At 49.2% G+C, this 19,896-nt stretch overlaps 4 protein-coding genes across 11 annotated transcripts; 2 read left to right on the forward strand and 2 right to left on the reverse strand.

Annotated features, from left to right (window-relative positions):
* Window positions 1–154: 154 nt before the first annotated feature.
* On the forward strand, window positions 155–4,925 carry TMOD4 (tropomodulin 4). Of its 5 annotated transcripts, none has more exons than XM_080800790.1 (10): window positions 155–335; window positions 1,369–1,533; window positions 1,736–1,892; window positions 2,210–2,326; window positions 2,868–2,957; window positions 3,143–3,273; window positions 3,364–3,471; window positions 3,862–4,005; window positions 4,265–4,409; window positions 4,806–4,925. In XM_080800790.1, the coding sequence occupies exons 2-10, from the start codon at window positions 1,411–1,413 to the stop codon at window positions 4,826–4,828; spliced, it is 1,038 nt and encodes a 345-aa protein (XP_080656916.1). In that variant the 5' UTR covers window positions 155–335; window positions 1,369–1,410; the 3' UTR covers window positions 4,829–4,925. The 5 variants fall into 5 exon arrangements, with proteins under 5 accessions (XP_080656916.1, XP_080656915.1, XP_080656919.1 ...); XM_080800789.1 differs by having other exon boundaries at window positions 215–363; XM_080800791.1 differs by having other exon boundaries at window positions 294–335; window positions 1,012–1,533.
* On the reverse strand, window positions 4,617–8,043 carry LOC308341123 (sodium channel modifier 1). 4 transcript variants are annotated; one of them, XM_080800794.1, is made up of 7 exons: window positions 7,813–8,043; window positions 7,480–7,550; window positions 7,147–7,235; window positions 6,949–7,046; window positions 6,741–6,829; window positions 5,889–6,083; window positions 4,617–5,755 (listed from the first exon to the last, which is right to left on the reverse strand). In XM_080800794.1, exons 1-7 carry the CDS (start codon window positions 7,861–7,863, stop codon window positions 5,656–5,658), a joined length of 693 nt encoding a protein of 230 aa, XP_080656920.1. In that variant the 5' UTR covers window positions 7,864–8,043; the 3' UTR covers window positions 4,617–5,655. The 4 variants fall into 4 exon arrangements, with proteins under 4 accessions (XP_080656920.1, XP_080656922.1, XP_080656921.1 ...); XM_080800796.1 differs by having other exon boundaries at window positions 7,480–7,621; XM_080800795.1 differs by having other exon boundaries at window positions 6,955–7,046; window positions 7,813–8,032.
* Window positions 8,009–16,540, forward strand: LYSMD1 (LysM domain containing 1). Its single transcript, XM_080800808.1, has 3 exons — window positions 8,009–8,938; window positions 14,504–14,868; window positions 15,285–16,540. The coding sequence occupies exons 1-3, from the start codon at window positions 8,759–8,761 to the stop codon at window positions 15,421–15,423; spliced, it is 684 nt and encodes a 227-aa protein (XP_080656934.1). The 5' UTR covers window positions 8,009–8,758; the 3' UTR covers window positions 15,424–16,540.
* On the reverse strand, window positions 16,370–19,373 carry TNFAIP8L2 (TNF alpha induced protein 8 like 2). Its single transcript, XM_080800809.1, has 2 exons — window positions 19,283–19,373; window positions 16,370–17,623 (listed from the first exon to the last, which is right to left on the reverse strand). Exon 2 carries the CDS (start codon window positions 17,607–17,609, stop codon window positions 17,055–17,057), a length of 555 nt encoding a protein of 184 aa, XP_080656935.1. The 5' UTR covers window positions 17,610–17,623; window positions 19,283–19,373; the 3' UTR covers window positions 16,370–17,054.
* Between the last annotated feature and the right edge of the window lie 523 nt (window positions 19,374–19,896).

The raw sequence follows: 19,896 nt of genomic DNA on the forward strand, positions 1-19,896 counted from the left end.
CCTTTATATCATCTTGTAGTCACTGCGTTGAATATAGCAAGGCACCAAATAAGTAGGAACTGGGTGATTCTCCTAGAACAGTTGCTTGGACTGAGGCTGCTATGCACGAGGGGGAAGGAAGTGCCATGGCTGTTGGTGGCCACTAGAGGCTCTCAGGGCCGGGCAGGGTATGGGGGCTGTGTATATGTGATCTCCCACCACCCCCCACCTGGCCAGAGCTAAAATAATAAAATGCTGAGCTCACTGTTCCCCCACCCTCTTCCCCGGCACCGGGCTCCTCCCGCTGCTGGGACAGTGCTCCAGTAGCACCGACAGACCAACTGACAGAAGGGGAGGTGAGAAGGGAGGTGGCCACCAGGACTGGTAGGTGGGGAAGGCAGGGGGCTTATGGATCAGAGCCTGGCGGGAGATGGGAGGAGAGGGGTGTCTCCTATTGGGAATGATACAGAGTGTGTCTCTGTCCCTCAGCATATGTTTCTGCCACCGTCCGTCCTATCTCTTAACAGTAGTTTACATTATCAGTGCAAGTATCTCACACTTTCTGGATCTTTCATATTTGGCATGGTGTGTATGTGTAGCTTGTGTGTATTTTCCCTAATGTAAAAGACTGCGAGTTTAATCTTCCCACTGTTTTTAGAGAAACTTTATCGCATTTAGAAGGCATTTCCCACCCATTGGTCCGGTGTCACCTTCCCGTCCAAAGCCAGGGACGAATTGTAGGGACTCCGTCCCTTCTGAGACCGTACCACCCTTCCCCCAACCTGGAAGTCCCCCAGCTCTTCTGAGCCCTTGCTTTCCCTTGGGATTTAGAGTTTTAGCAAACATAGAAAGTGAAATTGTGATTCCCCCACAATAAAAGAGGAAATGAGGGTAGAGGAAGAGAACTGTCTCTTTTACTCCCAACCCCCCCCACCTTGCTTTCTTAAACCAGTTTAGGGAAAAGGCTGGATTATGAGGAAGAGAGGAGGAATTTCCCTGAAGTTCTCTGTATGCCCCCCTTCCTCTCAATAGGAACTGGGCATGGGGCCAGCTGTGTTGGCGGGGGCCCTGGCAGCTGTGCTTGGACAAGAGGCACCAACGGGCGAGGTTATAGGGGAGGGTGCTGCCAGGATTTCTCTGTCATACAATGGGCAGATAAATCCAGCTTGGATGCCTGGGATCCCCATCCCAGTGGCCGAAGCTGGGGAAGCAGGAAGAAGCAAGCTCTGGTTCTAACTACACAACCTAACCTCTCCCCACCTTCCCATGCCCAACTAGATTTCTAACCTCCAAGGCATCTAGTTCATTGTTCTACCCCCTGCTGGTTTATGTCCTGCTGCGTCTGTGTACATCTTTCTGTTATCCAATCACTTTCCCCATGTCCCCCAGGCTCCGTGAGTGCCACACAGTGGGGAGGGGGTGGGGGCCATCATGTCATCGTATCAGAAGGAACTGGAGAAATACAGAGACATAGATGAAGATGAGATCCTAAGGACCTTGAGCCCTGAGGAGCTAGAGCAGCTGGACTGCGAGCTACAGGAGATGGACCCCGAGGTAGGGGCCCCAGCACAGGCGACCAGGAGCAGTCTCCAGGCATTTGGGAAGGGTGAGGGGTCCTGGGTGGCTAAGGTCAGGGCTGCCTACAGGGCTTGGAGTCCCCAGGGGGCCAGGGAAAAGGTGTCTGTAGATGTTTTAGGGAACCCTGGAGGTGCTCCAGATCAGAGGTCTTACTTGCTCCCCAAAACTCATCCCTAAGAACATGCTCCTGCCAGCTGGACTAAGACAACGTGACCAGACAAAGAAGAGTCCAACAGGGCCCCTGGACCGGGATGCCCTTTTGCAGTACCTGGAGCAGCAGGCACTAGAGGTCAAAGAGCGTGATGACTTGGTGCCCTTCACAGGCGAGAAGAAAGGTATGGAGACCCTAACAACCATGCCTACCCAAATCCAAATGGGTGTCTCTCAAGTGTACCCCCTCCAGCTTCCCTCTCACCTTCCAGCTTCTAGCTGCCCAGGGACTCAGCCACCCTGAAACCTACATGCCATCTTTCACTCTTCAACTTTTAGAAGAGATCAGGGGACCCAGGAGTCCTGAGCTGGTAGAGGACTCAGGCTTTACAGTGGCCCCTAATGACCCAGACCCCCACCTCCTGGAGAAGGAAAGGAAGCTGGAGACCAGGATCTTAGGAGGAATGACCTCTACCTGAACCATCCTTCATCTCCCCATCAGGGAAACCCTATATTCAGCCCAAGAGAGAAATTCCTGCACAGGAGCAGATCACCCTGGAGCCTGAACTGGAAGAGGCACTGGCCAATGCCACAGATGCTGAAATGTGTGATATTGCAGGTGGGCTGCTGTGGGAAGTTGAGGAGGGCGGGGACACCAGGGCCAGGGGTTTCCACCCAGGGCACGGGACTAGTGAGGAAGGCCCTGAATAGGACACAGATGTTAGAGAAAGCCTCAAGTCGTGGTTTAAAAAATTTTTTTGGTTTATATATTCACTCGTTCATTTTTTAATTTCATAGTTCACATCTCAAAGGCAATTTTACAGGCATTGCAAGGCAGATAAAAGTGGAACTACCCCAGCTGAAAACAGGAGGAAGTCAGACTCACACACACACACACACCCTTTTTTCCTGAATGTGAAATGTTGTTTTTCTCTCCCTCATCCTCTAGGGGTTCTTTAGGGACCTACCCTTAGCCCTGTCTCAAAGTCTTAAAAACCACCACCTTAAGCAGTTCATGGAAGGGAACTCTGGGACCTAGGGATAGAGGGAACCTCGTTGGAAGAGTGGAAGAGGTCAGGCCTTAAAACTACAACCGATTCAGAATGAGGAGGAAGGGGGGCTGGGAACAAACCCGTGGCCCCTCTACTTGCTCTCTCCAGCAATTCTGGGCATGTACACACTGATGAGCAACAAGCAATACTATGACGCCATCTGCAGCGGAGAGATCTGCAACACGGAAGGCATCAGCAGTGAGTGTGTCTGGGGGCATGGTACCCGGGGCTTTGGCAGGCAGTCCCAAAGTCAGAGGAAAGGTAGTGAAGGGTGAGACAGGGGGATCATGGAGAGAGCACGGTACATGAATAATAAGAGTATACCAATGGGGAGGAGATTGTGGGGGACATGTTGGGGTTTCCTTCTGGCCCTCACCCACCAGGCGTGGTGCAGCCTGACAAGTACAAACCAGTGCCAGATGAGCCCCCAAATCCCACAAACATCGAGGAGATCCTAAAGAGTGTTCGAAACAATGACAAGGAGCTAGAGGAGGTGAACCTCAATAACATACAGGTATCTGACTGCCCCCTGCCATTCTTCCCATTGAACTATGTGAGTCCCAGATACGTGAGTCCCTTAGCCTGCCATCTCTTCCCGTGACAGGACATCCCGATCCCCATGCTAACAGAGTTATGTGAGGCAATGAAGACAAATACCTACGTCCGGAGCTTCAGTCTGGTGGCCACAAGGAGTGGTGACCCCATTGCCAATGTAAGGCAACTTGAAATCCCTAGCCCTCCCCCCGTACCGTGACATGTACCCCCACCAGGGCTGTCCGAAGGGGTTGTGCTGGGGGTGCTATTCCCATCATGTTCTCTTAGGGTAGCTTGATGGAGACTCTACCCTCACTCCTATGGCTCATTGCTCTGAAATCTTCAGATTACCTTCTCAGAGAGCCACAACGTCTCATCAGCCCACCGACTCCACCACACGCTTACCTCTGTGCTTCCCTACTACCTGTGTTCCCTTCCGTCTCCCTCTAGCCTCTAGCTCCTCAAGGCCTCTTCTTAAAGAGCTGTGTTCCCTCTTGCTCCTGTTCTCTCTTTCCTCATTCACTTGTGAAACTGTCCCCTAATCCTAACCCAAGTCCCTACTCCCCAGGCGGTGGCGGACATGTTGCGTGAGAATCGTAGCCTCCAGAGCTTGAACATTGAATCCAACTTCATCAGCAGCACAGGACTCATGGCTGTGCTGAAGGCAGTTCGGGAAAATGCCACACTCACTGAGCTCCGTGTAGACAACCAGGTCAGCATTCCCTTCCTCTGGTCTTTGCATTCAGCTAATATTCACTGACTTTCTTCCCTTGGGCAGCCACTACTGGGTCAGGATTTCATCTACTTTTATCTGAATTTTCCTCATCATTGTCTCTATGAAGGGAGCCAAGTCAGCCCATCATCACCCACTGTGATGAAACAAGCTTCTTTGACCCCCCCAAAGGGTTGGTGGTATGGGTCCATGAACAACACAGAGTGTAGCTGACGGGTCTCATCTCTCCCTCCCCTAGCGCCAGTGGCCTGGCGATGCAGTGGAGATGGAGATGGCCACCGTGCTGGAACAGTGTCCCTCCATTGTCCGCTTTGGCTACCACTTTACACAGCAGGGGCCACGAGCTCGGGCGGCCCAGGCCATGACCCGGAACAATGAACTACGTGAGTAAATGCAGACATGTTCTATGGAAGAAAGGGCAAGGAAGTAGTGGATCCTCCGGAAAGCTGACTTAGTGACTAACAGCCTGGGGTGCTGCCAAAGCAATAATCACATGAGAAGTCCTAAGTGACCAGAAAGTAGATAGAAAAGTCCCCTGCCCCAAATTTATACCTGTAGAAAGGAGGACAAGAATCTAGACATACCTGTTTGTGGGCATGGTATTTTTATTTGCCATGTCATTTCTTATTTTGCTTTGTTAATGGGGGGTGGGTATGCTTGCTGGCCGAAGACATTACCTCTTTATGAGTCTGGCTGAGGAACTGGAAAGGGGAAGAAGAGCATCTTTGCAGGAAGGAGAAGATGGAACAAAGGCTTGTGTTTACTCTCTCCCGTTACAGGTCGCCAGCAAAAAAAGAGATAACACTACCTTTTCCCCTTACCAACTAGAGCTGGGAGCCCTGAATGTCTAAATCCTCATCTCTCCCCTTCCTGTAAATAAAGGCCCTTCTGTCCACTCTGCCTGCCTCCTTCCTTGGGCTTTGGGGTGGGAATCTTGGCGCTAACCCCCAAGGGTTACTGCCAGCTCATCAGGGGATTATTTATACTCTGGGGATCAGCAGGCAGGGAGGGTCAAGTTACTAGGCAGAGGTGGGGGAGCTCCCTCCCTTGGTGTTCCCCATGGCCCTGCCAATGCTGTTAGTCCCTTTTGCTCTCATAGGGTACCTACCCCAGCCCTCTTTCCAGATGTGGCCAGGCCCCCCTGGTGCCTACCCACAACCCTCATGTGATCTGAAGGAGGAAAGGACTTTGAGTGGAGGTGAGGAAGAAGGCAGACAACACGAAGGGCAAAGACCTCCTTCTGACAGACTTATTAATAGGGCATTGGGCTGCGTGCAGCTGACGCCTGGCATGACTTTGGTAGAAGGTGGGGGAGGGGTTAGAAGTATGGGGAGCCATGTACCTTGCAGGGAAGAGTTAGCCAGGCTAAGAATGCAGATTTAAAATCCTGAAATGGGGGGCACCTGGATGGCTCAGTCAATTAAGCATCTGACTCTTGATCTCAGCTCAGGTCTTGATCTCAGGGTCATGAGTTCAAGCCCCACCTTCGGCTCCACACTGGGCACGCAGTCTCCTTAAAAAAAATCCACCAGTGAAATCCTGAAAATGGACAAGGAAGCAGACTCAAGGAAACTTAGGCTCCCAGAGCCCACTGAAATTTATTTGTGAACTGAGAGGGGAAAGAGGGTGTCAGTCTAAGGGGAGATCAGGGGGCTCCTCTTCATCAGAATCAAACTCAACATTCTCATCTTTTACCCATCGACCTTGTCCATCTGGGATCCATCCAGAGCTAGAAATATCAGAGAAAACAGAATAGGTCATGAAAAGAGGCTTAAGTTAGTGCGGATAACATGAGAAGGACTGAAATAAGGAGACTCAGAGAGAAAAGAGAAAACTTGAGGAAAGTGATTCTCCATACTCACCTTCGAAGGGTGAGGTAATGATCCAGGGCTCTTCTTCTCGTGGGGCTCATGGGTGCAGGAGACGAGACAGTTGCTGACTCTTTGGCCTGTGGGCCAGTCCCAGGCATGGGTTCCCTAGTAATCTTCCCACTCTTGGGCTCAACCTCTGGGGGTGGCAAAGGGGAATGGGAGACAGAGGGACGAGGGGTTTCTGGTCTGGGTAGAGAAGAATCAACGTCTATAAAAGTGATAAAGGAAAAGGGCAATTTTCCTATGACTCCCAACCCCTTATAGCAGTGCTTCCTAAACTGTGTTCCTCAAGATATTAATAAGTGTCCTACATAAAAAGGAATTTTGGAATCAAATGAATTTTTAAAAGGCTAGGTTATGGGGCACCTGGGTGGCTCAGTGGGTTAAGCCTCTGCCTTCGGCTCAGGTCGTGATCTCAGGGTCCTGGGATCGAGCCCAGCATTGGGCTCTCTGCTCAGCAGGGAGCCTGCTTCCCCCTCTCTCTCTGACTGCCTCTCTGCCTACTTGTGATCTCTCTCTCTCTCTCAAATGAATAAATAAAATCTTTAAAAAAATAAAAAATAAAAAAAAAGACTAGGTTAAAACTTTTGAGTTTTTTTTTTTTAACCTTAAGAATTTGTAGAGCCCTTCAAATATACTAACATTACTACTCTTCAAGTAGGATTACAAAGTGCCACTTCCGAAACTAAAGAAAAAAAAAGACAAAATTCTCATTTTTTCTGAAATACCAGTTAACATCTCAGGAATACTAGTATTCCTGAGAATACAATTTGGAATACCATCAGTTTAGAGCCATCTATCTCCTCTGTCCCTCCCTACCTCTGGCTTTCCTATCCCACAGACCTGTACTTTCGTCGGCAGCAACTATTATAGTCTGGAGCTCTGTGCAGCGCGCTTTGGGTGGTAAGTCGAGTCTGGGTTAACAGAGGAGCCTGGTATGGAGATGGAAAACAGAGTCAGAGTCTTCAGAGCTAGAAACATGTCAGAGCCCTTCAAGCCTAAGGTGTGCAGCAGGCCCACCTGAAACACACATCCCCTCCTCCCTGACTACCTCAACCTTGGTCTCTGATCGCCTCAATTCATTCTGTTGTCTTGGACTCTGCTCCATTCCCTTTCCTGGCTGCTTCTTGCCATAGAAAAGCTGCAGGCCTGAAGACAGAGAGGAAGAGAATTAAAAAACAGAATAGCAAGAGTGATCTTCAGAGATTTGGAGGGTTTATTCTCTAACTCCGTCTTCCCTCCAACTTACTGGACAGATGTTTCTTGCCTGCACGGTGGGCAGTCAGCATGGCCAGGGTGTCCAGTACAGGTCGATGGGGACAGATGGCACATGCAAAGCTAGGTATTAGGGGAGAGAAGAAGATATTTGGTTCCGGGTGAGTGGGGTCTGGCCTGTAGGTCCCACCTTGACCTAGCAATCCTTTCCAAAGCCAAACTCTGACGTCTCCCAATCTCCACCACCCAATCCCTGTCCCTCACTCCCCACCAAAGAATCCAGATACTTCCGCTCTTCCCCTTAATAACAAAATTTTATCAAGCCTCTAACCGCAGAACCCTGGGATTGATCACTCCTCGCCCTCACCGTCCATCCCGTAGCATCAACGCCTCATCCTCTGGGATGTAACTGGCCAGCAAGTCCCCGACTCTTCGTTTCTACAGGGGGTAATGGGACAGGATCGGCGGGATAGGAGGGCGGGACGGAAGGGAAACGACAGGGACCAGGACTGAATAGGTATAAGGCCCATGAGAACAGAGATCACAGGGCGAAGAAGGGTGTCACTACCCAGCTCTAGTCGCTCCCTCCCGCGTCCCCCCCACCCCACCCCCGCCACCGCAGCTGTTGCCAGAGCAACAAAACAGCTCCTTCACCGGGCAGTGAAACTGCTCCCGACGCTCTCCTCTCCTCTCCGCTTACTTTAAGCACATTGAGTTGACTCCAATCATCCCCTTCCCTCTTGAAAGACATTACGACTGACTCCCAGAAGCGAGCAATTCTTCTGAGCCGCCTCCCCTACTCCTTCCAGGCCACCGTAGCAAAAATGGGGCGTCTCCTTTTTCCTTCGGGTTTCTTTCCGGTTGGCCTCCTTACTTCCCAGGAAGCGCTTCCCTGTATTCACAGCGCGATTCGAAAGCCCGCCCACAGCCCGCCGAGGGGACCGCACTTCCTGCACGATCCGGCGACCCCGCACGCGCGGGGCCTTTTGGGATATGAAGTCTTTTTTCAAAGAGCTTGCCGCCCTGCTGGCTCCCGACCCTTGCATCTTGGCTGATTCGAGGCGTCTGGAGAGACAAGAACCTGAACGTGGAGACCAATTTTGATGCTGTGACGGATTTGAGGCGGAGCGGGCCTTGGAGGATCCCTGAGTGGAAAGTGTACTATAAACTCTTCGCGGCCTCTGCTGCCGACAGCCCACCAGGGGTGGGCCGGATTTATTTCGACACGAGCGGGCCAACCCCGGGACGGGGCGGAGCCTGGGTGTGGGGGTAACCCCCGAGGCCGGGGCTGCCAGACCTGGGGGGGGGGGTGAACTGAGCAGAGTGTGGAAGAAGGTTTACCGTTCAAAGGTCAGAGGTCAACGTAGCGAATTGTGGTGGGAGGGTCCAAAGTCAGTAGGGTGCTAAGGATAGTCTCAGGTAGGGACTGAATATTCAGGGCGCAGATTTGTTGGAAGGGGGCTTGGAAGGAGGACAAACGAGAGCTCAGGAGGCGCGTAGTGCCAGGGGAGGCGGAGAATTAGGAGAGGAGGCAGGAGGGGAGAGGAATCCCCTGGTTATCCATTCCTAGACCTCAGTCCCGTCACTATCGGGCACTTAGCCAGTCCTCCCTTAGTTGCAACCCCAGCTGTCGGCAGGGTGAGGAGATGGCTTCTCCCTCTAGACAGGCTCCCCTCGGGGGGTCAGGACTGCTGCAAGGGAGCAGGGCTCGTTCTTACGGAAGCCTGGTGCAATCTGCTTGCTCCCCGGTGAGGGAAAGACGCCTGGAGCATCACTTGGCCCCCGGAGACACCCTGGCTGGACTAGCACTCAAATACGGGGTAACGGTGAGTCTTCTACAGTCGGAATGCAGACACTATTAAGAAATTTATTCTTCATTAGAACGTAGTGACCCTTCTAGGCAACTTCCCCAGAAATTTTCCTAATTGTGTTGTGGGCTGATTCACCTTTATCTTTTTCTTTTCCCATCTCAGTGTTGCCCTGTCTGGCTAGGACAAATCCTGTGCCACTATACCAGTGGAGAGATGCTGCTTCTATTTATTCTGTCAGTCTCTATCCTAGAGACTTTACATACATTGGCCCATTTGGTTTTCACATCCCTACCAAGCATACAATTATTGTCCGCTGTTTGTGGGTGAAGAAACTGAGACCTAGATTGGCTAACCAATTTAACCAAGGTCAAATAACTAATGAGGGTTAGAGCGGGAATTAAAACAGGTCTGACTCCAAAGCTTGTACTATTAACCACATAAAAACTTTTTAATTGCAAGTGATTAAACATTTACAGCAAACAATGGAGAGCTGGTTTCTAATTCTAAGTTTTTATGAGACCAGTACTCTAACCACTCTAGTTCTAAGTAGTTGTTGTTGTTTTAAAATTTATGTATTTATATTGGGGGAGGGGAGGTGAATTGCAGAGAGAGAGGGAGAGAGAATCTCAAGCCCACTCACAGGCAAGCATGGAGCCCTCCCCAGGACTGTGAGGCGAGGACCTGAGCAGAAATCAAGAGTCCATCGCTTAATCGACTGGGCCACACAGACACCCCTACTTCTAAGTTTGTAAACTTGATCTCTTCTGGTTCTTTTTTTAACTCCTCAGCTCTCTGTCTTCTTTCCAGTAGGGTGGCCTCCATGGTGCAAAACAGGCACTCTACACCAGGCATTTCAGGCCATGCATGTGGTATGTTTAATAGGTGTAAAAATACATTGCATGGAAATTGATGAGTTTTTTTTCATATCATGTCAAATTTAGCCACCATTTCCTTTAATTTTTTTATTAGAATTTTTTTAGCCAACATTTTAAAAAAGATTTATTTATTTATTATTTTAGAGAGAGAAAGCATGGGGTGGGGTGGGGAGGGAGAGAGGGAGAGAAAGAGTGTCAAGCAGACTCCCTCCTAAGCTTGGAGCCAGATGCCAGGCTCTATCTCACAACTCTGAGATCATGACCTGAACAGAGTTCAAGAGTCAGACACTCAACCGCAGCTGAGCTACCCAGGCACCCAGGCACCCTAGCCAATATTTCTATGCTTGGTATGTTTAAGCACTGTTTTAGACTTCCCAAGAGATAGAAACATAAATAAAATGTGTAGCCATTGGCCTCATGTAATTTGCAGCTTAGTGAGAAATAAAGAGAGACACAGATAATGATTGCAGGTGACAGAATGTGATGAGTTTGTAGTGGTATTAACAAAGGGTTGGAAATCAGAAAAGAAGATTAATTTGTATTTGGAAAGGGGCTAGGAAGGACATAAGTGTAGATTTTACGGAAATTTTAAGGGGCCTTGAAAGATTTAGAAGTTCCTTCCTGTAGCTCCTCTACAAACCTATAATCAGTTGGTCATACCTTTTACATGTTTGTCTTTCCAATGACCTGTACTTTCCTTAAGGGACAGAACTTTTTTTTTTTTTAAGGAATTTTATTTTTATTTATTTTATTTTATTTATTTATTTGACAGACAGAGATCACAAGTAGGCAGAGAGGCAGGCAGAGAGAGAGAGGGAGGAAGCAGGCTCCCTGCTGAGCAGAGAGCCCGATGCGGGCCTTGGTGCCAGGACCCCGGGATCACGACCTGAGCCGAAGGCAGAGGCTTTAATCCACTGAACCACTCAGGTGCCCAGAACTATTTTCTTTCCATTTTAAATCTCTGGAGTCTGGCATAGTCCCCATCACATAGAAGCTCATAGATGTGTTTTGAATGAATGGAAGCATGGCTAAGATTTCCACAGGTGGAGACAGGGAGGATAGGAAAGCGAACATTTCAAGTAGACGCCATGGCCTAAACAAAGGAAGTGGATAAGAAAGTACTAAGTGGCCCCTCCATCACAGCAGAGGCTCAGAAGCTATGCAAAGAAGGAAACCGTGCCACTGGTAAATCAGCAATTATTTATGGAGGTTTTCTTACAGCCCTGTACCTTTCTGAGTACAAAAAAGCCCTGTAGCCTAGTGAAGGGTGCCAGGTTTTGGCCTCATTCTGCTGCTTACTAGCTGAGTGGCTGCATAAGTCACTGCACCTGTCTGGGACTTCAGTTTCCTTGCCATTTGTAAAATGAGGAAGAGGTATTAGATAATGGTAATTACTTGAGTTATCACCTACCTGTCATTAAAGAACATTTAGTATGTGCCAAGTTCTGCATATCATCTATTATCTCTGTAAGATTTTATGAGGATATAACTAGTCCCCAAATATTTAAAGATAAGGAAAGTGAGGCTTAGGGAGATAACTTGCTACAGACTACAAGTCTACTTTGTAAAGCTAGGATTCAGACCAGGTTACTTCATTCTAAAATCCTCACTTTGAACTGTTCTGTTAAACTAACTAGATTCTTTTTTTTTTTTTTTAAAGATTTTATTTATTTATTTGACAGAGAGAGAGATCACAAGTAGGCAGGGAGGCAGGCAGAGAGAGAGGAGGAAGCAGGCTCTCCACAGAGCAGAGAGCCCGATGCGGGGCTCGATCCCAGGACCCTGGGATCATGACCTGAGCTGAAGGCAGAGGCTTTAACCCACTGAGCCACCCAGGCGCCCCAAACTAACTAGATTCTAATGGCCTTTCTAGCTCAGCCAATGGTTCAGCAGCCTAGGACTCCTCTGGGGTTTGGCTTTGGTTACATCCTTTTTAAAGGGGGAATGATGTTGCCTTATATGGCACTTCTAGGAAATAATAAAGGCACCAGAAAATTCACAGAAGTCATAGCATCTTGGAGGTGGGGACTTATGATATTAATCTAGGCAAAATAAAATTTATAGCATCAAAGTGCTTTGCAAAATAAAGGTTAAAAACTGCAAGCCAATTTTAACTTTTTTATTGTTCAAATTAATCCAGTTTTATTTGAAACACTTTATATATAGCATAAGATTTTTACTAACATACTACATTGGTGGTTTCTATATTTTCTTATCTAGTTTATCTACTCATAAAGCATTAATGAACCTCTGCTGTGTGCCAGGTTTGTGTGATGCTGAGGAGTGCCTTAGGATACAGAAACAGCATCCCTGCCCTCAAAGGACTTACAGAGTTTGGGCAAGACAAATATGCAAAGAGGTGAATAACAATATAATAGGGTAGGTATTATATGGCAATATTTACAGTATACCTTGGGAGCCCTGGAGAAGGTAACACAAAGGGAGTGATAGTTGATGAGAAGAAGTTTTCTCAGCAGAGAAGGGGATGGTGGAGAAGTATTTTAGGTAGATAAAGACATGAAGGTGTGAAAAATCCTAAAATGTTCAGAAAAAAAAAGAAAAGTTCAAGATGGTAAAATGTATAGATGGGAGAAGAAGAGAGATGAGGCCAAACTAAGGGGGATAGATTGAGAACCCTTGAAATGCTAATTTGAATTTTATCTCTGAGCCAATGGGAAGTCATAGGGGATTGATAAGCAGGGTAGTAGGTTGATCAGATTAATTTTTTTAGAAAGATAGATATTAGCAAGGTGGAGATACATAGAAATGGAGAGAGGAGGACCAGTTAAAAAAAAAAACAGTTGCAATACCCGGATGAGAAATATTAAGAATCTGTTCTAAGGAGATGGTGGTCAAATGAAGGTCAGACTGGACAGGGGAGAGATTTTTGCAGCATTTTTGTTGACCATTTGGACACAGGTGGTAAAAGAAAAGAGCAACTTAAGGATGGCATTGATATTTCTACCTTGGATGGCAAGTGGAAGGTAATGCCAATCACCATGTCCGGTGATGAATAAAATAGGTAATAAATATTTGGTCAGTGAAATTATTAATATCAGTGTGAAAAAGCATCCCCAGAAGGAGTAAAAAGGCCCAGAATTCCAGTTCTAGCTTTGTCATTAGCTTGCTGGATAGTCTTATGCAAGTAACTTAACCTCTCTGAGCCTCAGTTCCTTCATCTTTAACAGAAGTTCTTAAAGTGCGTGGTCTAGGGATCCCTAGGAGTCCCAGAGACTCTCCAGGAATCCAGAAGGTCAAAACTATTTTTTCATAGTAATACTAATAAGGCTTTGTCTTTTTCATTCTCATTCTCATGAGTGAACTGCATTTTCCAGAAGCTACATGACATTTAATATTATAGCCCATTAGGGGCGCCTGGGTGGCTCAGTGGGTTAAGCCTCTGCCTTTGGCTCAGGTCATGATCCCAGGGTCCTGGGATCAAGCCCCACATCGGGTTCTCTGCTCCGCAGGGAGCCTGCTTCCTCCTCTCTCTCTGCCTGCCTCTCTGCCTACTTGTGATCTCTGTCTGTCAAATAAATAAATAAAATCTTAAAAAAAAAATTATAGCCCATTAAATGTAGAGGCAGATAGGAGAATCTTCTGTGGTCTTTTGTTAAGGCAGACATTTAAGTGACTTTCAAAAATGTAAAACAGTGCCTCTCTTTTTGCTCCATTTGTTGTTGTTTTGGAAAATAGTCCTTTTTCATTAAAATATTTTATGTTAACATGTAATGGTTATTTTTTTTTAAGATTTATTTATTTTATTTTATTTATTTATTTTTTTTTTTAAGATTTTTTATTTATTTATTTGTCAGAGAGAGTGAGCACAGGCAGACAGAGAGGCAGGCAGAGGGAGAAGCAGGCTCCCTGCCGAGCAAGGAGCCCGATGCGGGACTCGATCCCAGGATGCTGGGATCATGACCTGAGCCGAAGGCAGCTGCTTAACCAACTGAGCCACCCAGGCGTCCCAAGATTTATTTATTTTAGAGAGAGTAAGAACAAGCATGGGGTGGGGGTTGCCAAGGGAGAGGGAGAGAAGCAGACCCTCTGCTGAGCAAGGAGCCTGACCTGGGGCTCAGTCCCACGACCCTGAGACCCTGAGCCGAAATCAAGAGTCATATACTTAACCGACTGAGCTACCGAGGTGCCCCTATAATGGGTTATTTTATTTTAAGATTTTTATTTATTTATTTCACAGAGAGAAAGCAGGAGAGCACAGTAGGGGGAGTGGCAGAGGGAGAAGCAGGCTCCCCGCTGAGCAGGGAGCCCAACACAGCTCGATCCCAGGACTCTGGGATCATGCCCTGAGCTGAAGGCAACCACTTAACCAGCTGAGCCACCCAGGCGCCCCTAATGGGTTATTTTAATATAAATACACATTTTTCAGTTTGTTCAGTTTTAATTTATAATACCTTAAATGTTGATAGCTGTAACCTACATAAATGAAAGCTTTTTTCCTCAATAGTTTTTAATAATGTAAAGGGACCCTAACACCAAAAGGTATGGAAACCACTGATCAATAAAATAGGAATGATAAAAAATAAATAAAATAGGAATGATATTAATATCAGCCCTTTGTATTTTAGCTTGGTTGTGATAGGGTCACATAAGACTCTGTATAGTCACTTTAAAAGGGATGAGATACTGAACAGGTAGAAGATTGATCATTCTTACTGTCATTAATTGCGGTGACTTTTTTTTAAAGATGGAACAGATTAAGCGTGCAAACCGCCTTTATACTAATGACTCCATCTTCCTGAAGAAAACCCTCTACATCCCCATCCTGACAGAGCCCAGAGACCTGTTCAATGGTTTGGATTCTGAGGAAGAGAAGGATGGAGAGGAAGAGGCCCAGTCAAGTAAGGATGAAGTTCCACCACACAGAGCTGACAGGAAGAAACAAGAGACAGGCTCAGGACGTGCTAACGGGGAGGTCCTTCCCACACCTGGCCGGGAACCCCCAACTCCCATCCATGACCTCTCTGCCTCTGATTTCCTTAAGAAGCTTGATTCACAGATCAGCCTGTCAAAGAAGGCTGCTGCCCAGAAGCTGAGAAAGGGGGAAAGTGGGTGAGTCTTGAATGGTTCCTTTTAAGCCCCTCCGCAGACTTCTTCATCCTTACAGCCTAACCTGACCTGTCACACAAATAAGCAAGCGCAGTGTCAGCAGAAACAAGGTAAAGCCTTTCGCCCCCCCCCCCCGCCCCCGTGGGGGGAAGGGTCCTGTAACAACAGCAGAGCCAGTGGCGGCTGGGATGGGTACAGCAGCAGGAAAGGGATCTTCGTTCTCATTGGGGTAAAATAGGGGAGTGTCATCATAGCTCTGATGATCATGAAGGAGCATTAGGGTGAGAATTTATCAAGAGGGTGATTAGACTCCATCTAGGAGCGAGCAGCTCATGTACGTTAGGGGGGAGGACAGCTTCCCATGAGCCCTTTCTCAGGTTCTTCCCCTGACCTGTCATGCCTCCTTTCCTCACCTGCAGGGTACCTGGGGAGGATTCAGGCCTTCACCTGAGCTCTCCTCGGATGCAGCAGCGAGCAGTCCTAGGGCCAGTGCCTCTGACCCGGACCTCTCGGACCCGGATGCTTCGGGACCAGGAGGATGAAATCTTCAAACTCTGATGTCCCCAGAACTGATTGAGAAAACAAGATGTTGAAGGAGCAATTTGAGGGGGGAGAGGAGCCCGAGGTGAAGCTGAAGAACAAGGCTTCCCAGCCTACCTCCCTCCCTCCTGCCTCCTTCCCAGCCTCCAGTCGATCTAGAGTTCCTCGGCCTGGGGCAGCTTTATTGGGGATGGGGAACAGAACCCTCTTCAGTTCTTGGGCTGAATCTAGAACTGTCTTTTAGATTCAAAAGGCTCTTTTTACATCCCTGCTGCCTTTCCCATCCCCTTTACCATTCCTTGGCCTTAGAGCAGGGAGACAAGGACTCCCCCAACCCCTGCCCCCTCCCCGTTTCAGACTATATTACCTAATTTATTTGGTGCTATCTTGAAGTAGTATTTATTTGCTGTATCTTACTCTTTTCCTCTTGTAATGAAGAAAGAGGATTTCTATAGCTCTGGAGTGAGGGGAATCCAGGAACAGCGAGCCAGTGACTAGTGGTTCCCCACCTTCCCCACCTTCTTAGGCAAGCAAGTTACTGAGGTTGGGGCAGCCTGTGATCTAGCCCTTCTGCCGAGAATGGCAGACAGTGCTGGGCCTGTCCCCCAATCTCAAAGTAAAGAATTTGGGCTCAGTTTTGACTAACCAGTTCATAACTTTTTCATAACTCTTGCTCTGAGGAAAAACAGCAGTGTAGGGACCAGAACTCTCCATGCCACCAGTTTGCCCTTCTAACCTGCTCCTCTGTTCAGCCTATGTGAGGCTAAGGGATGAAAGAAGAATTACCTTGAAGTTTGAAGAGGACAGTTGGGGGAGACTTTTTGTTGTGGGAGTTTCTTTGTTATACTCCCTCCCCACCAGAGCCTGTTGATCTATGCCTTGCTCCTCACTGCATATTTATTTGCAATTTGTAGCACTGATCTGCGGTACAGTTGGTTTTTTGTTATTTTTGTTGTTGTTTTTTAGTTTCTTAAGCAGAAGTAGGCAAGGAGACCCCAATGATACTTGGAAATATGCCTCAGTCTCTCATAATGGAAATGGTGAGAGGCGAGATAAGTGGTGTTTCTCTATCTCTTGCCTCTGTGATGGTCGTAAGGTATAAGAAGCTGGAGAGATTAAACATTGAGCCCTGTGCATGTTTTAGTAGTTTTATTTCCCCTGTGAGACTCTTCCCTGCCCTAACCCCTTCTTCCTGCGCTCTGGAACACAGAGCCTCTGGTATCTGTCCAGGCTCTGCCTGGAGCTGGAGGTCTGGGATCCCATTCCCCCTTCTGTCTTTAGTGTCCCCTGAAGGGTTAGATGAGCTATGCCCTCTTCCCCTGGTTCACCAGGGAGGGGGGCTTCCCTGTTTCAAATGTCCCTTGGTTGGGGGGAGATAGAGATCCAAGTTTCACTTCGTCTTTTTTCAGGCAGCTTTGCTTCCTGTCCTGGGGCTGGAGTGGGAGAGAGGCGTCAACACTCAGCTTTGCTGCTTCTCCACCAGCAGTTTGGGAGTGGGGTTGTCTCAGAGGCAAAAGCACTCTGGGGAAAGACTGAAGCCTGAGGCTTGAAAAGCATCAGTGCAGCCAAGCAGGGCAAGAGAACCCATTCGGTGTCACTTTCTCAGTCTGGCCGCACGGCTCGGGTGGACGGCCCTGGGGCCTGGGCCCTCAGAGCTTGCCCTCATCCAGCAGCTTCCTGAGCCCATCGCAGATCTTGGCCCGGTGCTGAGTGAAGTCTGGCCCATAGAGGGCCGTGAGCAGGCCGGCGTCGGAGAAGTGGTCGAACACGTGGCGGATGCGGCCATGGGACTTGGGCGTGAGATGGCGCGCCACTAGCTCCAGCAGCAGATCCCGGCACTCGGTCAGCAGGCCGGCCAATACTGCCGCCTCGAAGGTGAAGTCCACCTCGCCGAAGCTGAGCGCCGTCATGGCGCCCTGGCGCAGCTTTTGGCGGAAGCTGGCGGCCAGGTCCAGCTCGCCAGGGCCGAAGCAGCCGCTGCGGTGCAACACAGCCACCTTGACCGCCACCTTGATGAGGTCCTTGAGCACCCGCTGTGCCTGCGGCCGGCTGTGCGTGTACTCTTTGGAAACGCGGTAGAGCTCATCAAGCACCTCACTGCTCGTCTCATCCATGAACAGATGCGCCACAGAGCGACCGGCCATCTTACTCAGAAGCTTCTTCTCCGCCTGCAGTGCCAGACTCTTTGAGCTGAAGGACTCCATAGTTCCTGGAGGAGCTAGAAGGGGGGGGGGGGGGGGTCTGTGGTCAGTCACTGGAGGGAAGGCCACAGGCTTCCTTAGAAAGACAGCAACGGCTTTTCCCCGTCTGGGTTTCTATCTCATTGTCATCTTTCTCTGCCATCATTTTCCCCCCTTAGCCTCCTCAGTCTTCTATGCCTTGTTCCCATTTCTTTTCCTGTGGACCTGGAGGAGATCTTGAGCTCCACCCCTCCCAGCAGGGCAGTGACAGCTTTGGCGGGGGGGGGGGGGGGGGGGGGGGCCCTGAGGGCATACAGGGTGCTAGCCCCCACAAGTGCAGCCCAAAGTGGAAGTTAGTTGGCTGCTGCTGGCCTACAGGGTAGAAGATAAGGCTTACCTGGCAGCTAGTTCTCAGAGTGACCATGGCCACCACTAACCGGGGGCCAGACATCTATAAGGTGTGGCTGTTACTCTCCTTACTTTACAGCTAGGTAAACTGAGGCTTGCCTTAAATAACTGACCCAAGGTCAGATGCAACCTTCTTCCTGACTCTGGAAAAGTCGGTGGCAGCTCGTGTGCTGTACTGCCTTTAAGGAAGTGAGTGAGATGAAGGTCCCAGGAGTGCGGATAAAAATGCTCACTCACATTTATGGAGAACCTATGTGCCAAGTGCTTTATGGGAACTGTCCCAGTCTTCCCAACCCTTTGTAAGGTAGGTGTCCCCATCCTGCAATGAGAATACTGATGCTAAAAGAAATCAAGCAACTCGGCCAAAGTCACTAGGAAATGATTAAAATGGGCTTCCAACCACAGAAACCTCCTTTCCGGGAATGCTTTCAATGGGTTGCTGAGGACTAAAGAAGCATGAGACACCTCTTGGGGGGGCAAGTGATACTGGAGGCCCACAGTCTTCTGCAGGGACCGAACCAAGGACCCTCCTGGTGGCACATCACCACCGCATATCCAGTGTGCTCTCCCCATGGTCCTTGCCTGCGGTTCTGCTTGTTTTGCTTCTTACTTCCCCCTCCCCTGCTCTGCAGGATGTGGCTGTTACCACAGCGAGGAGCAGCCTCGCCCTCTCCCCCAAACCAAAATGGGAGTCTGAAGACACAGGGGAGATGGGCACTGTGGCGGGAAGGGTCTTCCCCCCACGTATCAGGCCAGTGGTAACCTGGAGCCTTGCTTTTTGCTCCTGGGCTTGCCTGGGGTTTTCTGGACTGGGCTCCACAGCCGGAAGAGGAGATTGCTCCATGTGAGCCTTCCTTCCTCCTTGGCCTTCCTGTTACCCAGCTCTTCATTGCACCCATGGTTTTCTCACATCTGGTCCACTGTCCTCTCCCTCCTGCTTCAGCCTCCCTTTTTCTCTTGCCTGGGTCCTGCCCTGTGATCCTCTAGCCAAGCTCTTCCCCGGCCCTTATGTCTACCTCCATGTCTCCTATGGTGTCCTTACATCTCTCAGTACTCTGTCACACACCCATATCACCCCCATGCCTCCACCCTGCTTCTCTACCATCCCAAACCACGTCTTCCTTTCTGAGGCTGCCCCGGGGCAGGCTGAGCTGGGCCTCTGCTGGGGACCCAAGAATTCTGGCAAGGGAGAGTCTCATAACATGGAAGGCTCAGGCTGACAGAGCTGGGACTCTTCTGCCACCATCACCCCTAAAGCCTGTACCCTTCTGTCACTGACGGCCTCTCACCTGCCGCGTGCGCTGGGTGCCAGTCTTGCCTTGGACGTTCCGGGAGAGCTGACAGAATGGAGAAGCTCCTAAGTAAGAGGCCCTTTGGCTTGGCCCCACCCCTCAAGCCCCGCCTTCCTACCCTGTGCTCAACCTCCGGTTCATCACACTGTCCCTAAGACCGTCTGTGGCCCAACAACCTCCTAGAAATGCAACAAAGGTCAAAAGGAATAGCAGTCTGCAGGAAATCGCTGTGGTTTTGTGAGGTTAGGAAGAGGGATTGCACATCCTCTGCTTTCAAATTGTTTGTCTGCCTCTTTATTTCCTTGATACCCAGTTCTTTGGGATCATCTCACATTTCTGTGGTTTTGGGAAGGATGTGAAGTAGGAACCGCTACGGTGGGGTCAGTGGGAAAAGTTTGGGCCAGAGGCCAGCAGACGTGGGTATGTTCCTGGAGTTTCCAGGGAAGGGCGGTGCTTGGGGCAACAGTACCTGAGCACAGGCTTCCAGTACCTGTTTGGGTAACGGACGGCAGGGACTGTTCCCTCCCCCAACACTAGAGAGCAAGGTGCCGGGGCCACAGCCACCAAACCAGATGTGACCAGCAGGTGTCAGCACAGCATTGAAGCACTAG

Source organism: Martes martes, assembly GCF_963455335.1.
Source record: "Martes martes genome assembly, chromosome: 4".
In the NCBI taxonomy this organism is placed as follows: Eukaryota; Metazoa; Chordata; class Mammalia; order Carnivora; family Mustelidae; genus Martes; species Martes martes.